At 36.3% G+C, this 15935-nt stretch overlaps 1 protein-coding gene across 2 annotated transcripts in view; it reads right to left on the bottom strand.

Moving 5' to 3' along the window:
- GNPTAB (N-acetylglucosamine-1-phosphate transferase subunits alpha and beta) overlaps nt 1-15935 on the bottom strand; it is a 39898-nt gene that overhangs the window by 12821 nt on the left and 11142 nt on the right. For both annotated transcript variants that reach the window (XM_031589749.2, XM_031589748.2), the window contains exons 4-11: nt 15088-15129; nt 14020-14225; nt 13314-13378; nt 12888-13022; nt 6329-6490; nt 4350-4529; nt 3161-3331; nt 1427-1550 (exon numbers count right to left, since the gene is read on the bottom strand). In XM_031589749.2, coding sequence (XP_031445609.2) covers nt 1427-1550; nt 3161-3331; nt 4350-4529; nt 6329-6490; nt 12888-13022; nt 13314-13378; nt 14020-14225; nt 15088-15129 — 1085 coding nt within the window. The remainder of the gene's footprint in view (nt 1-1426; nt 1551-3160; nt 3332-4349; nt 4530-6328; nt 6491-12887; nt 13023-13313; nt 13379-14019; nt 14226-15087; nt 15130-15935) is intronic.

Genomic DNA, 15935 nt, shown 5'->3' with positions numbered 1-15935 from the left:
ACAAAGATCAATCATTTGAAATTCTTATTTCTGAGGAAAGGACATTGTAGTATATAGTGTTAAAACTGGATTGAAAAGTCAGCAGAATCTTATTTATCAACAGAAAAATTGAAACACAATTAACTAACACTCTGTGTACAATTGTAAAATCTTTATTATATATAATTTTATATATATATGTATATATAAATCTTACTGTAGAGATTTGCAAACCAACTTAAAACTGCATCAAAAACAGCAATGTATTTTATATTAACTTCAAAAATGTAGGCAGAAAACTGATTTACTTCTGCTTGCATTCTTGACTCTGCAGTTCCCCACAGTACTGCATCACTTCCTCAGCGCAGAAGCTTCTCTTCATTTTCATAACCTACAGTCTGGAAAATTGAATTTAGGTGCAGCTTCACAATGAACTTAGACTGCTCTGACTGCTTTCATGTCAAATGATTCACTTTTCCTGCATGTCACAATCATCATGGCTTTTCTGGGAGGAAAAGAGAGAGGGGATCATCCTCTAGCTTCATAAAGGATGAAAATAAATCTCTATCTAAGTGTTCAATAGGAAAGGAGGTAGAAAGGAACATTGTAATCCAAGTTACTCCAGTGTTCACTTCCAGATAGTGTTAAGGAGTTTCAAGGCATGGAAACAGATGCAAAAGTGAAAAAGCAGTGGAACACAGATCAGAATCAGAAAAGTGACAAAATCTACTTAGACTATATTTGATTGTGGCTTTAAAAACAAAGTGAAATTTAGGAGAGGAGCATGTACAAACAGCCTCCTCCATGAAGGGAAAGTGGGTAAGAATTTTGAAAATTAAATTGTATCATAAAACTCTTGTGCAAATAAACTTTCCAGCAACTGCTCTGATCAGACACTTAAATGCAGACTCAACTTTAACATTAATATGAAGCAAGCAATATTAAAAAGTATGAAAGTGAAAGGAAACGGTACGACCTGTACTACTGTGCAAAACACTGTCATCATATCCACACAACTTCAATTTACAATGCAATACTAAACGCCTCAGATACTGATATTCTGTTCATGGTTCTTAGTTAATCTACCCATCTCTCTTTTCTTACTTGTTTTGTTATCTGAACAACAGAATTTTCTTAAGGAAATGAAACCAGGACAAAATTCCCTTGAAAGTGCAATATTATTTGGATTCTGAGGTTCAAAAATGTTCCTGTCATGTAATCAACTTTGATAGCTAAAAAAAGGTTTTCCTTTGATCAACTGCTGCCAATTTACATACCTTTTACTATACATGAATTTATTTATCTTTAATATTTAGGATGACTATTTTTCCCCTGTTACGGAAGGTTGTTTTTTGTTTGTTTAAGTTACAGAAGAATCACATATTACAGAATTTTAACAAAAAATAAAGTCTGTTTTTTTTTCCCTAAATTAACCTTGTTGTCTTACCAATGCAGTCACCTCCATCCCAATCACAAGCCGAGTTATTACAGGCTTTATCACAGTAACCATCTTTGATCCATGAACCAGGACATCCTTCAGCACAGTTTGGCACAGGCCAAGTCAGGTAAACCTGGAACAATATTACAGTTTGAGCCAAGGTCTGTCAAATAAATGTCAGCTGAGCTTGTTTCTTGGAATACAGAGACTGAAAATAATTACTCTCTGTATATAGTGTCTTCAGTGCCTGCAAAGTTTTACAAAATGCATTTAAACTTCATCAGGTGAAATAAATGTTATCCCTTTCAAACAGAAGGAGATCAAGTCTCACGTTAAATGAGATCTCTTGGCTATAGAGCAAGGCAGCAATGGCTGAAAATAGGAAGCAGGACATCCCAAATCCACTTTTGCAAAACATCTTCAAATGAAAATAAGTATTTTTTTTTAATCTTTTTTAAAAAAAAAAATCTGATAAAGGAGGAAACTTCAATCTAAAATGGCTCTGCAGTTCACTTGTTTCCACGACTAAAGATGTTTCTTTATCACTAACCAGTCATGAGATAAGAAGCACACACTGAACATCTGATTCTCTTTGATCAAATAATTCTTAGAATTACCAAGATAAAAATAAGGCATGTCAGTATGTGCACTTTCAACTGAGAGGGAATTAAAAACCACATACATTTTCCTTTAGACGTTGCTGTTTCAAGATTTTTGCAGCACATTTGCTACTGAAATACTGATGAGGTATCACAAATATTTTACCCAAGCTTAATTCTTATAACTGAGAGCAATAACTGAAGAACAATAGAAATGCCATTAAAATAGGACTCTATTACATGACTACTTCAAAGAGTTAAGTAGACAAAGCCTTCTAATGTCCTCAAGTACTAGAAATTAGTATTTTTACAGTCGTTTATTTTATACAACTCAATGTAGGTGTGTGCACTTCTGTCTGTATGAAGCACTCATACAGTGGTCTCTAGCATCTTCTGGATCCCCTTTTATCTATTGTATTAAAACAGTATGCTAGTTTTAAAGTTTTTCTCCATGTTACTCCTGTAGATCAAGCTGACGTCTGAAAACTTTGCTGGTATCCCATAGTCTATATGCACAACTATAGTCCTCAGCCTGTTTTCTTTATTTAACCCCAGTTATGACAGATTTGTTGTTGAAAGACTAAGCCACTTCATCTTCACTAAACGCACTATCTTTCAGTACACAGTTACATATAATTCTACAATGATTTGGCAAAGGCATTGTAGGTCTCTAGAATAGAGATTGTTAATGGTAAATTTAAATATTAGACTAGTCTGAACATCATCAGATCTCAGCATTTCCATGGAAGAATCTATTCGGAACAGAACATTTTCCTGTGAATTATTTTTGTTTTATGGGACAAGTGACAGCTTTCAAACACCAAATAGGTCTTCCCAGTGCTCACACAGAAAGTGGAAGAATTGGGGAACAAAAATTACAAAGCGAAGCCAAACAGAGGACTATCATGCCATTAAAAAAAAAAAGAGAGAAAATACCAAAAGGTAATTCTGCAAGCATCAACACAACACAATTACGTGATACCTTTGCTAGCAATTGTCCAGCTAAGAATAATGATCCATTAGAGGTATAAGAAGAGAGAAGGGATAGTACCTTTCTCTCTCTTTCCAGGTAGTGTTTCTTCATTTTTTGCTATATTAGCACAGAGAAGTTTCAAGTCTAAAACATTATTTCATAACAGCTTACCTTTTGACCTTTAGAGTGACTGTAAAAATCATCAGGCCAAACATCCTTTCCAAACATAACATCGTCATTGAGATAGATAAACTTCTGAGAGAGACCATTGATACGATGAATGTGGCTTTCAATAGCTGGTGAACTGAAGGTTGGCAAGTGACTCACATTCTGAAATATTTCCTGAACGAACAAGAAGAGACATATAAAAGAAAAAAAGTGAAAAAACATTAGCAAAAAACTGAGACTTCTCTATTTCCTTCTCCTGCGTAAAACCATTTTCATGTCTGATGCTTAACAAAAATCTGCACCTCATTCAATACAAAGACAGAAACTATCTAGTTCACTGGCTACTGGATCAGGCCCAGTGTACATATATTTATACTACTTGCGCAGTACAGGAAGAACAAAATTTCAAGTTGAATCTGGTCCAACATTCAAACAGCATTCTTCCATCGCTTTCAGATAATTTAGAAAGCAGATAGCTACAGAAGCTGAATTAGTATCATGTTACCACTTAAGTTGCTCAGGGCTGCTATGTCATATCCACAGATCAAACTTACTTTTGATTTTGTATTAAGAAACTACTAGAGTATTTTTGTTGTTTCACTTATTTGGGAAGCTTGCAGGATTCCCTTTCTCTTTTAAATAAGCTTTACAGAACGCATAGCTACTTGATTTTTGGAGCCACCTTCTTCATTTTAACAATTGTTGTCCACCCTGTCAGCAAATTTATTAGGTTAGCACTAGTTTTGAGTTCATGGATACAAATTATCTTTTCTTGCCATATGTCTTTTGTCATTTTTTAAGAAACGTTCTTTTATCAGGAAATTAGTTCACATTGGCTGAAATCTTAGTATTTGGAGAAATTAACTCAGTGAAGGCTTGATATGTCTTCAGTTACCTGCTTCACCTGAGATATCTGCATCTGAAGTACTAAAACATACTGGGGTTTAACAAAACACTGCATGGGAAAGGGGAGAGTTGGTCACTTCGTTCCTAATAAAAGCAGCCTTCAGCTGAGAGGGAATAACTGCATTTCAAAACAGAATCTTTATTAATGGTACTTTCGTGCTTTTTTCTTTATTGTTGTTGGGTGGGTTTTTTTGGTTGGTTTTGTGGCTTTTTGTTGTTTTGTTTTTTCTCCCCCAGGGTTGGAGGTTTTTTGTTGCTTATCTATGGGAGTCTTTTTTGTTTTTACCTGGTGGGTCACTATAGTTATCCGGGGATTATCCAGGTTAAGCCAGGAAGGAATCTGCCCATTAGTGACAATGAAAATATGTCGCACCCAAGGAGCGTGTCTCTCTATTGATCGTAAGGAATACCTCAGCTCTTCGTTATCTTCAAACCGGCTGGCAGAAATATCTTCATCCTGTTTAGACTATAAAAAAAGAAGAATCTTTTAGACTTTAAACAAACCGTTTAAGTTCCAATCCAGCCAGATAACAATAGAATCCTTTACCATATGGGTCATAAGTAATTGAGACTTAGAGATTAAAAAAAAAAAAATACCATGATCAAGTACTGATATTCCTCTAGAGGATTATACTCTACTAAATTGTCAAGGTGAACAGTACATCAGTGGCTCACCACTTGGTATCATCAGGTCATCTGCTGACCACACTGCAAGATGACAGTGCCTCGTGTGATCCAGCTCGTGAAGAAAGAACCTCCGTTAGAAACAAAACAACAAACAAAACCAAACTAAAACAACAAAAACTCCCACCCTCTTCTCCTATGAATTATCAGTCTCAATTATTTGCTGATCTTGATCAAAAGCCAAGTTGCATTTCATATCAGTAACATCACCTTTCAGAACTGCTGTTTTAAGAGACTGGGGCCTTCCAAGCACATCACATCACAAACCATATATAACTGTGTCACCTAATATAGAGATACTGCAAGAGTGATGATGTAGCTGCTCTTCAATTATCTGCTGGTCTTTCATTAAAAAAAAAAAAAAAAAAAGGGCAATCAGCTAATTTAATCCTAATATTCACTACCAAATAGCTGCACTAAAGATTTCTGTAAGTTTTTTTTTTTTTTTTTTTTTTTTTAAAGGGAAACATTTAAATAAGAAATTTCTCAGGTAAGTAACAAACATGCTTTTTACCATTTCTTTTCCATTTATAAGAACTTAATGGCCTCTTTCTAAGCTGAGAATTAAAGTTGTCATTAAGAATACTTCTAAAGGAACCATGCCCAATTAGAACAGGATGCTTGAGGGGAAAAAAATGGTAATTGTCAAACATTGAATTTTCACTGCAAATTCTATGCACTGTAAATAAGTCTCCTTTTCCAATATATACAATAACAATATATGGATTCTCCAAAACATAAATGAAAACATTTAAAACAACATCAGCTAAGTGCCCATTTACAAAAAGATGAATAATTTAAACATGGCAAAATATAAAATTTGAGTTTGTGGACTGTAACAATAAGCAAAAGTTCCCCAAATCCAGGTTAACTGGCTACAAAAAGAGACTATAAGCATTATTAGAAAGGGCACATTTACTTTACCCATGCTACTTGACATTATTAAGGGAAAAAACAAGATTTTAGATCTCATCTTGAAAGAGCTATCCTGGTGATTTTGTTTGTTTTCCTTTTGATAAACTTAACATTCTTGCATTTATTACTTATTCAAATTACAATTCCTTTCCCTACGGACCTGTACTTAATTTCTTTCAGAAGAGAAGTGATCAGCTTTTGTTCAGCAAATATAAGACTGAAAAGCAAAATAAAAACCCCAAACTAAACTAAACAAACAAACAAACTCACCACAACAAAACCCTAAGAAACATATTGGGAAAAAGGTAATCATGTTTGTTAATAAAACCTTGTCTCTCTCCCACACACAAGCAATCTGTTTACCTGTCAGCATCAATTAAGCCTTTTGGGACTTTACTGTCCACAACCTTATAAGAACACATGCAGAGGGCAAAATTCTTAACTGAAATTTCTTTCTTCTCTAATAAATGAAATGCCACTCTTCATGATGCTTCCTCCTTTTTGATTTTAGAATTTGGCAGTGTTCTTATGGCATTTAATTACAACATAATAAATACCTTACCACATCCAATTTTTTAAAGAAATCCCATGCTCCTTATCATTAATTAGTTAATTGTAAGCCTCTGCACACTGCAACCTTTACGTTCTGTAACAGGATTTACCTACCTGACTGATGGAGCTCAGGTCCCACAATAAGTAAGCAGGATTAAGTGTTAATTCTTTTCCATCTATAGTCATGTTCTTCTTCGCTTGTTTGCTCAGTTCATGGAAACCCTTGGGGTTATTCAGTTGCAAAAGAGCCACACTGGCTTCTGAATAGAGCTGCAACTACAAATGGAGAAAATAATGTTTGGCATGTACCCACAGCAGCACTATTCCTTGGCCAACTCAATCTTTGTTTTATTTTCTTGCTGGCATTACCAGTAAAAATGACTAGTAAACTGTTTTTAGAGAAGTACAATTTTGTAAGAACACAAAAAAGGGGTAACAAAACAGGAAATAAAAAGCATTTTAAGATATAGAACACTTCTAGATGTAAAGCCTTCACTTTCCAAAACAAATATTTCACTTAACACAATAATCCAGCAACAGTAAGCCTGTCTGTGTTAGAAATATTTAAGTGAATAAGTCTCCTCCATTGTCTCCTACCTCTAACAACAAAATGTGAATTTGTGAATTACCACAACTCTTACATGGCTGAAAGAATCATATTTTGCCCCTTTTAATCAACCACTACTTTTCTGAGGAAATTAAGGCCACCAATTCATCTTCGCTGTCAGAAGCGTGAAATATTCAGAATGGTTTAGAGATCAACATACAGTTCAGAAATCTGAGATACAAAGGGCTCCAGAACTAATCCATGCGGGTCTCTGAGTCCTTAATGTTGGTTGCCAATTCGCTGTTAAGGTCATTTCTTAGTTGGAGACTGTTTGATCTGTTTGCTGTTTTTATCTCTTGCCACCAGTAATTCTGGCTATCAGATTTCATAATGCACAGGATAAGCAGCAGCTTGCAGTAGATGTCCCATCTAATAGTATTATAACTTACAGATTGCAGGGCAGTGAAACATTTCCGTAAAAATATGCATAGCCCAATAAAACACTGCATTTACCATATGCAGGAATGTGAGAAGATGCTGTGCTCAAAGTACAGCTGCACTTTCACACTCCAAATGCTTGCATTCAACAACACTCAGATTGAGAACAAATGCAGTTAACCACTAACAATATTTATTAGATGCAATGCTTAATTTTTGTACTTCCATGCAGCATCAGACTAATAAGCACATCTATCAGACTTTCACAGTTGGATGCTATCTGTAAAAGCAATAAATAACATTTTAAATACTGACAGGTCAGAAGACAGCAAAAAAAATATCCTTTTTACCCTCATAATTCTCTTACAGATTTTTTTCTTTTATTTATTAAATTCGACTGTTTCTGCTCATTTTAAAACACCACTTGTCCCAGAGTCAGCACCCCTTCCCTTAGCAAGACCAGCTGTCTCACTTGTGACATTTTAAAGCTGTTGATGCTTTGAGTCATATGCTATTTGAGATCTTTCAATCTGACTTATGAAGCCTGCCATTAGAAAAATCTGATAAATCTCAGACCTTCCAGGGAATCATCTGAACCTATGGGTGGAAAGGATGGCTTCAGTAGTTCAGTGGCTGAGGTATATTTACAGACTGCAACTAGCAACCCCCTAAAATATCTGAATACTACAGATTGCCAAGCTACCATTAGTGGTTATGTGCTTTATTTAGGAATACAACAGTGTCACACAGTCCCTTAGAACCTGTCACCTATACATAAAACAAACCAAACATATTGCTACCCTAGAAGAAGTACTTAAGATTATTTAGTTTCTCTTTAACTTGTTTCCACAAGATTTATTGCTCCCAACTAATATAGTTTTAAAAAGCTTAAGCTTAAATGCTAACGGTCCAAGTACAAACAAGTAGAAGAAAAGTAAGTACTACCAATTAACTTAGGAGCTTGTTTTACTTTTTACACCAGCAGTGTGGTTTTTTCAGAAAAAAAGTATTTTCATAAGCAGTGCTATGGATAAATTTAGATTCCAATGAAGTCTCCTGATGACATGACTTACCACACCTCTAAAATTCTTCAAGCTTTGATCAGAACTTTCTGTTGCTGGTATATTTAAATAGCATTCTCCCTTGCAGATTTCCCAAAGTCTCATACCTATTATCCTCCTCTCAGTGAGGAGGCATGCAGTTACCCATTTTCTTGAAATACGATATTCTGGAGACTGCTTTCATCCTGATCAAACTGGTCAGACAAACCAGTGATGTTGTAAAAGCAGAACAGAAGCAAGCAAGCAGGTAAGTGCCAAGAGTCAGAGTGATCCAGCAAGTTTTGGCTTCTATCAGGAACAGCTGAGAAGACACCCAGCAGGCTGGCACATCAACCACCACCCACGGAAAGCAGCATTTTCCACATCAGGTAACTTCAAGTGCAAGTTCTCCTTCAGAGCCAACACCTTTCACACTGCTAAGTCTACACTTGGAAGTAAGCTGGATAGGAAGTAAGATGCTCCTTTTTTTCATGCTCCCATATGAATACTAGGAAAAGCCACATGCCCACATAGCAAGGAGAGGTGAGGCTGGGGTGGAGAAGACTTATGTTGTGTCAAAGAGGTGGAAAAGGTCTTGTGAGTATGAAATACTGAGGTCACTGTACACTCACTGAGTTTCCTTTTTATAAAGTAACATAGTAGGAGAACCTTCTCTGAGAGTCAAAACCAACACAATGCCTCAAGGCTCCCCTCCTAGAACTGGCTCTGAGAACACACAGCAACGGCTCCTGATGCCAACTGTCTGATGCAGCAGGAATCCCAGAACCCCATTGTCAAGGCATCCAGAAACATCCAGTTTCACAGTGCCTACAGGCTGCTATGTAGATTTCCTTTCATCAGTAAGATAAGGGCAGTAAATGACAACCATGCACCTTGGTTTCTAACACAATTTGTCCACATATGCGTGTGCACATTAAAGAGAAATCAGAATTTTACAAAGGAAACATGGCAAGCCTTCAACTTCATCTGAAGCAATCAGGATACTGAATCTTCAGAGAAAGTCACCTTTGTACAAAGAAATACACTATATATCAGTGGAAAAAAGTATGATGGTCTCAAAAGCAAAACCAAACCCTTCAAACCCTCCCTTGTCAAACTTCACATCACTACCAGCTCCCTAGTTTTTGGGTCACAAGGTTCTATTTTAGGCTGAAAAATAACAGTCTTGTTTAGAAACATAGATAAGGGGCAAGGGAAGGAAGAGTAAAGAATATTTTTTACCAGCTCCTCTTCAGCATGTTTAAGTTCAATTAACATCTCTCCAGCCTCTAAGTAAATACTGTTTAGCAGCAAACAAGCATATAATCAGAGTAACATCCCCACCTAGTGGTTTACTAATGCGTTATTAAGAAAGCACGGGAAATAATAGAAAGCCAAACATTTCCAACCACGCTTGTTAAAACACAGGCAATGCAAAGCAAGAAATGTGACCAGCAGATATACTGCTGTTTACCACTCTAAAGGAATGAAGTTTCCATATTATTACACTGCAACGCAGGCCGTTAAGTACAAAAATTCAGGAGACTGTAAAACACATAATACACCCTGGAAACCCCCTTTTGATAAGCACAACTGCTTCTTTCAGAGAACCACTGAAGCTTCTTAGAAAAAAAAAAAAAAGTGTGGTCCAGAGGTAAGAGCAATTTTTAGTGCTTTTTGGATTGAGAAGTGATTAAATCAAATGAAAATGATCTGATTAAAGCAGCATTATCAATACTCAGCAAGATACATTCCTCCATGTCTCCACTTCCTACAATTCTTCCCTTCTAAAAACTGCTCAGACGTTTTTACAGATGAAATTTTAAGTTACATTTTCTTTGCTTTCAGCATTGCAGTAGGAAATTGCCATTAAAGAGACTAGGGAAGAATCCATTAAAAAATGGGAGGTAGTGATAAGACAAGTCTAGCCTAATGCAAGTGTAACTTTATTTCTCTCCACCAGGCATCTCACACCACTTTACAGACCTTAGATTCCAGAAGCAGCAACTGTAAAGAAATCACTACAATCTTCAATCTTCTTTTCTAATAGCTGCCTACAACTACCTGAAGGGAAGTTGTGGTGAGGTGGAAGTTGGCCTTTTCTCACACGTAACTAGTGACAGGACTAGAGGGAATGACCTCAAATTGCACCAGAGGAGATTCAGGTTGGATGTTAGGAAATACAGTCAGGCACTGGCACAGGCCCAGGGAGATGGTGGAGTCACAGTTACTCGAGGTGTTCAAGAAACCTTTAGATGTTGTACTGAGGGACATGGTTAGTGGGAAACATTGGTGATAGGTGGACCGTAGGATTGGATGATCTTTTCCAACCTTTTCCTTTTCCAACCTTGGTCATTTTATGATTCTATGATTCAGTGGAGACTGAACAGCCAACCTTTCTTCTACCTAGCAGTAGCATTAACCTAGCATCTCTCTAGTTGGTAAAGAGGAACCTTACCTGGTTATATTTATCACAGCTGCCTACCTACAGCTTCCACTAGAAGAAGAACTGGCATGAGTCTATAACAATAAATTATATACACATTTCATGTGCAAAGCTAAATAAGCAACTTATCTTTATATTCACATATTCCATTATAGATTTAACATGAACAAATTGCTGATTAGTCAACTGATTGGCTGCCTACCTCACTAGGTAGGGTGCAGGTAGAGTACACTAATCTCAGGTTAAATGCTCTAAAGCTTCTACTACCAGGTGGAACACAAACAAAAATGACACAATGACAACAAAGTGGAGAATCTGCAGAATGCAATGGATACCTGAGGAAAAAACTGTTTACACAGAGAAACATCTAACCAAATAGCAGAAGAGGAGCTCTTAGGAACAGATAATGAGCTGGTCACAATGATAACGTTTACAGAAAGGTAAGAGCACACAAAGGATGACAACTGTTGACAAATACTGAACAATCAAGACAAGGTAAAGAAAAATCCTGTAGAAGAAAAATAAGAGGCATTGGATGTCACTCCCATGAAGAGACAAGGAGAGACACTGCATCTCTGGCATCTTAACGTTCATCTGAAAGGGAATCTAAAACCCTAGAGAAAGTATAGCATTCTTCAAAATTTGTTAAAGCAGATTAGCCAGTTACTTGGACCCAAGATGCAGAACTGAAATGCAGAAATAATCTATCCATGCTTTTTGCTGGAGTAATAAATACTGCTAGGAGATACTGCTGCAATGAAAAAAAAAAAATTATTAACTGTATTAACTGCCTAATTAATCCAGTGAGACAAAAAAATGCTAGGAGAAAGTCATATCTTACAGTCATATCTCTACAAATACACAGAAGATGTAAACAAAATCAAAAGAGAAGAGCTATTTAAGTTTTAAAAGCTAATTAAGAGCTATTTATATTAAGCTACTTAAGAGCGGTAGGAAGAGAGGTACAAATATGTTTATTTAGTATTATTCCTAGCCATTGTTAACAAGATTCTAACCAATCTTCTAACAGGAGCCAAGACAAGAAATTCAGCCTGCATTCATCTGGAGTGTGACCAGCCTACGAAACCAGCTACACTTTATTCAGCTGTAGCACAATACATGATTTGATAACCTAGCCTGCTAAAGAGATACAAGGAAAGCAAGTCATGCTCTTTCAAGCACCAACAAGTCACAAAGTGAATTATTACATCCTATAAGTAGACATCAAAAAAATGAAGGCATTTTTTGTATGGACTGACATCCCGGTTCTCTACACACCTTTTTAATTCCCTTCACATCACTCTCTCTCTCAGCCCCTCTCAAACTACCATCGTCTCTGTGCTGCTCCCTTTACAGAGTACTGGACTTGGTTAACTGGTAGCAGACCAGCTATTCTTCACCTCGTTAAGCTCTTACTTCAGAAAGAGAGCTTAGTCTCATCTCTCCAATGCCTGAGTCAGTGATTTTCACAGAGTTCTGCAGCTTTCTATCTGTTAAATCAGGTTGTAACTGCAAAAGGTGTGCAAATGTCAGGAGACGATGAAAGACAAAACGTCAGTGAGTGACACAATCATATAAGTTATGATCTTTTGTTGCCTTGCAGATGGGTAAGCTGATGTATAACTGGCTTAGGACCATACAGAGTACTTGGAAGAAATAAATACAACGTTCCGCTGTGAAAAATTTAATTGCTTTCACTACTAAGATAACTCTTCCAAAACCAAAGAAGAAGAAAAAAAAAAGCTAAGAAACCACACAAACAAAATTCTGTCACATCAAACAATCCTGTGATTCAGTACACTTCAGTAAGGCAGTAGTCTATAGCAAATGGCTAAGAGAAACTGATAAATATAGCATTTTATTTTACTTATTGCAGGCTAACAAATCTAACACCTAATAATGGTTGGACTGGATGACCCTGTGGGTCTTCTCCAACCTTAGTGATTCTATGATTCTTTGACTCTATGATAACTTACAGTCACAGAATGGAAAACTGGCATTTGGAAGGCAACTGATCTACTGTTTACTATTCTTCACAATTCAAGAAGAGTCTCACATACACACAAAAAAAGATTACTATCAGAAATAGGACGACATCACCTGCAACAGTTCTCTTGCTAGATAGGCAAGATCTGTAGGAAGCATTCAAAATAAGCAAACAAAAACAATACAAATAAGTTACTCTTTACTCCAAATCCTTACCAATTTTACTTTAGAGGCCAGGCTCTCTGGTAGTTTTGTTCGCAGCTGATTTGTTTCTTTGAATGTAGCTGGAAATCCACTAAGGAAGGCCAAATCTTGCATTAACACCAGACCTGGAACTTCTTTGTCTGTAGTCTAAAAACAAGAATATAGGGTACAAAGGCAGTCCTTTTTTTTTTTTTTTTTTAAACATCTACAGTAATTTACATCATTTGTTAACCCTTCAGCAGCTGATAGATTTAATAGCATATAGTTTATCATTTAACTTAAACTGCAAAATTGAAATAAGGGTAATTTTAAAACATTTTTCACTTCTTACTATATGTGAGTTATGGAGAGAGAATAGCACAGAAATACTTCCTAAAAACACACAAAGTTTAAGATACACAAAAGCAAAAAGAATTAACAACTTTTGAAAGTACATACCAAGTAACCCCTCCATACTATATGCTTGCTGTTGTCTTTCAACATTCCAGAATGGGCAGCTTCAGCTAGGATAAATAAAATGCATTGGCAATCAAAAACTGGAATTCACTTCTGTTCTATACTGCAGTAACTAAAATATATTTTTCCAAATTGAAAACTGTTGAATGTTTAAGGAGTGAAGATTTGTCTTTATACCTGGCAAATAATTCTTGGTGATAAAACAAACACTAGTGAAGTTTGGGCAAGTGGGTGGTAGTGGGTTGGGCACTACATCTTTAAATAAGAAGCCTATGCCTGTTCTAAGAGCCTACTTACGTGTGTCGAACATACAGATAATTTAAGGTGTGCAATCGTTTAAGGAAGGGCAGAAGTGTTGCACAACATACAGCCTATATAGTACAGCAAGTAAAAAAACATTTCTAAATCTAATCCTCAGTCTTGTGAGATTATCAATGCAACACTGATTCTCAGATAACAGGTTTGTTTTTGCAATAGTACTTTAAAGCACGGAACTGTTTAATCTTTCATAATCAGTTGTCTGGTAGGTAAGAACCACTATCTCTGATGTCATCATTTAGAGGATGAGACTGAGGGAGAGAGACTAGATGACTTGCTAAAGTCAAAAAGATAATTAGTAGCAGAGTCAGAAGAAAAACAAAATAAAAACTCTGGAAAACCATCTGGAATCTGACAAACAGACTCTTACCATCCTTAGGGTTATCAAAAACAATTACTGTCACGTTGGTGGAAGGATTTTTTGGTTTTGCTACAAAGAACATATTGTTAGCAGCTTGTAAAGTAGGATGAATGGACAGGAGGTCTTTCAGCGTAATGTTGGTCAGCAGTGCAGGATCCAGAACAAGCATTGGCACTTTAACGCAGTGTGTCAACAAACATTCCAGTTGCTTCTCACTACAGAAAAATAACAAAGGTATATTTAGCACCAATATAAAATTTACAACAAATCAATATCAGGTGCAACAAAAGATGGTTTTATAAAATCTGAACAATTATTTCCTGAAGTCTGTTGGAGGAAGGAGGGAACAATTAAAGAGTATGCTTATTTTGAAGAAGACATGCATCCCACTGCTACAGTTTACCGCATTCCCATAACTCGTTCTCCCATCCCTTGCTCCCTCCCCCAAAAAGCTCTTTTCTCATTCGTGTATTTTTATTTTCCTTTTTTTTTTTTTTTTTTTTTTAAATTTTGAAGATTTTTCAGATTTCAAAGTTTACTGAGATTCAAAGCAGATAAGACCTTATAAAGATCTCTAAATAGCAGAACAACCAAGCCAAATGAAGAATGAGACAGAGCAGGCCCTGCTACTTCCTGGCAGTACTCAGACTCAAGAGCCTTGGCCCTCACAAACAAGTACTTGCAGTGCTATGTACAGAAATGGAAAGTGAAGACATGGTTGAAAAAAAAATCAATATTATTGAATTGTAAAGCTTCAAGTATATATACATTAAAAATCCACACTCAGAATATGAACTATGTCTACCCAATAACAAGCATATGGTTTTTGAACTTCAGAAATTGTCCAAGTAAGGAGCTCATATTTGTCACAATCACATTACTGTTATTTAGCATACATATTATCATGCTGTCAACCTCTTGGAACTGTATAGAAGGAAAGCATTCTCAGGCTGTAGAAAAACAAACAATAGCCCCGCCAGCATTTTTCTTTCAGCTGAAAGTGAGTAGATCAGAGTTTATTTCAGTTTACACCCAATACAAAAAAATAAAATAAAAATAAAATAAAATAAATCTTACCTCTTCTTTGTTGGTTCTGTTGCATTCTTTCCAAGGATTTCCCTATTACAAAATTAAAACAACTACATTAAATAACACCAAGTTGACTATAAAGAATTTAATCTAATTTCAGAGCTCTAATTGAGTCAGGGACATGTTGTGAAAGCACAGATAGCCCAGCCATAAAAGTGCCAAGGCCTGGCCTGTGGCCTACTTTAGGAGAGTGCAGGCTGACATGTGCTTCCTCACTGTTCACCCATGTGCAGCAGAACTCAAAAAATTCTTGGCTGTGCTGGGAGCTGCAGCAGAGACCCTGCCAACAAGATTTTTAGGGCTTATTACTACATTATTTAATTAAACTGCTGTTTATAGGAAAAACAACAATAATAAACCAGGTTGAAGTGAGTTGAAACCAGACTGAATTCATTGCTTTGGTGAACGTGTGCCCTGATAAGTTCTACCATGCACTGGCCACATGCATGTAGAAGGCAAAAAAAAATAATATCATAATAATGTGATCACAAGGGCAGCTCCTACACACACTATCCATCAAGTTACTCTCTCCTTCTGAAGAATAAAGCATCTGGACAGTGACTAGTTTGATTCAGGTGGATCAACAAAAAAAAGTTGCAATTTACTAAGTTTAAGTCTGCAGTACTTAATATATACTCATAAGCAGAGATTTGCAGATTCTTTGCCTCTGTCTTCTGTAGTTACCTTGATTTCAAGAAATAACTTTTTCTAACTGTGCTAATCAATTCAGTAATACACTGGGGGAAAAAAAACCCCACCAATATTACATAAAAGGGAAACTGGCTGCCCCTTTAGATGCTGAAGCTGATACTGACTTGAACCTTACTCCCGAGTTT

Source organism: Phasianus colchicus, chromosome 1 (genome assembly GCF_987193195.1).
Source record: "Phasianus colchicus chromosome 1, bPhaCol1.hap1.1, whole genome shotgun sequence".
Lineage (NCBI taxonomy): Eukaryota > Metazoa > Chordata > Aves > Galliformes > Phasianidae > Phasianus > Phasianus colchicus.
This window is presented reverse-complemented; position numbering and strand designations above follow the sequence as displayed.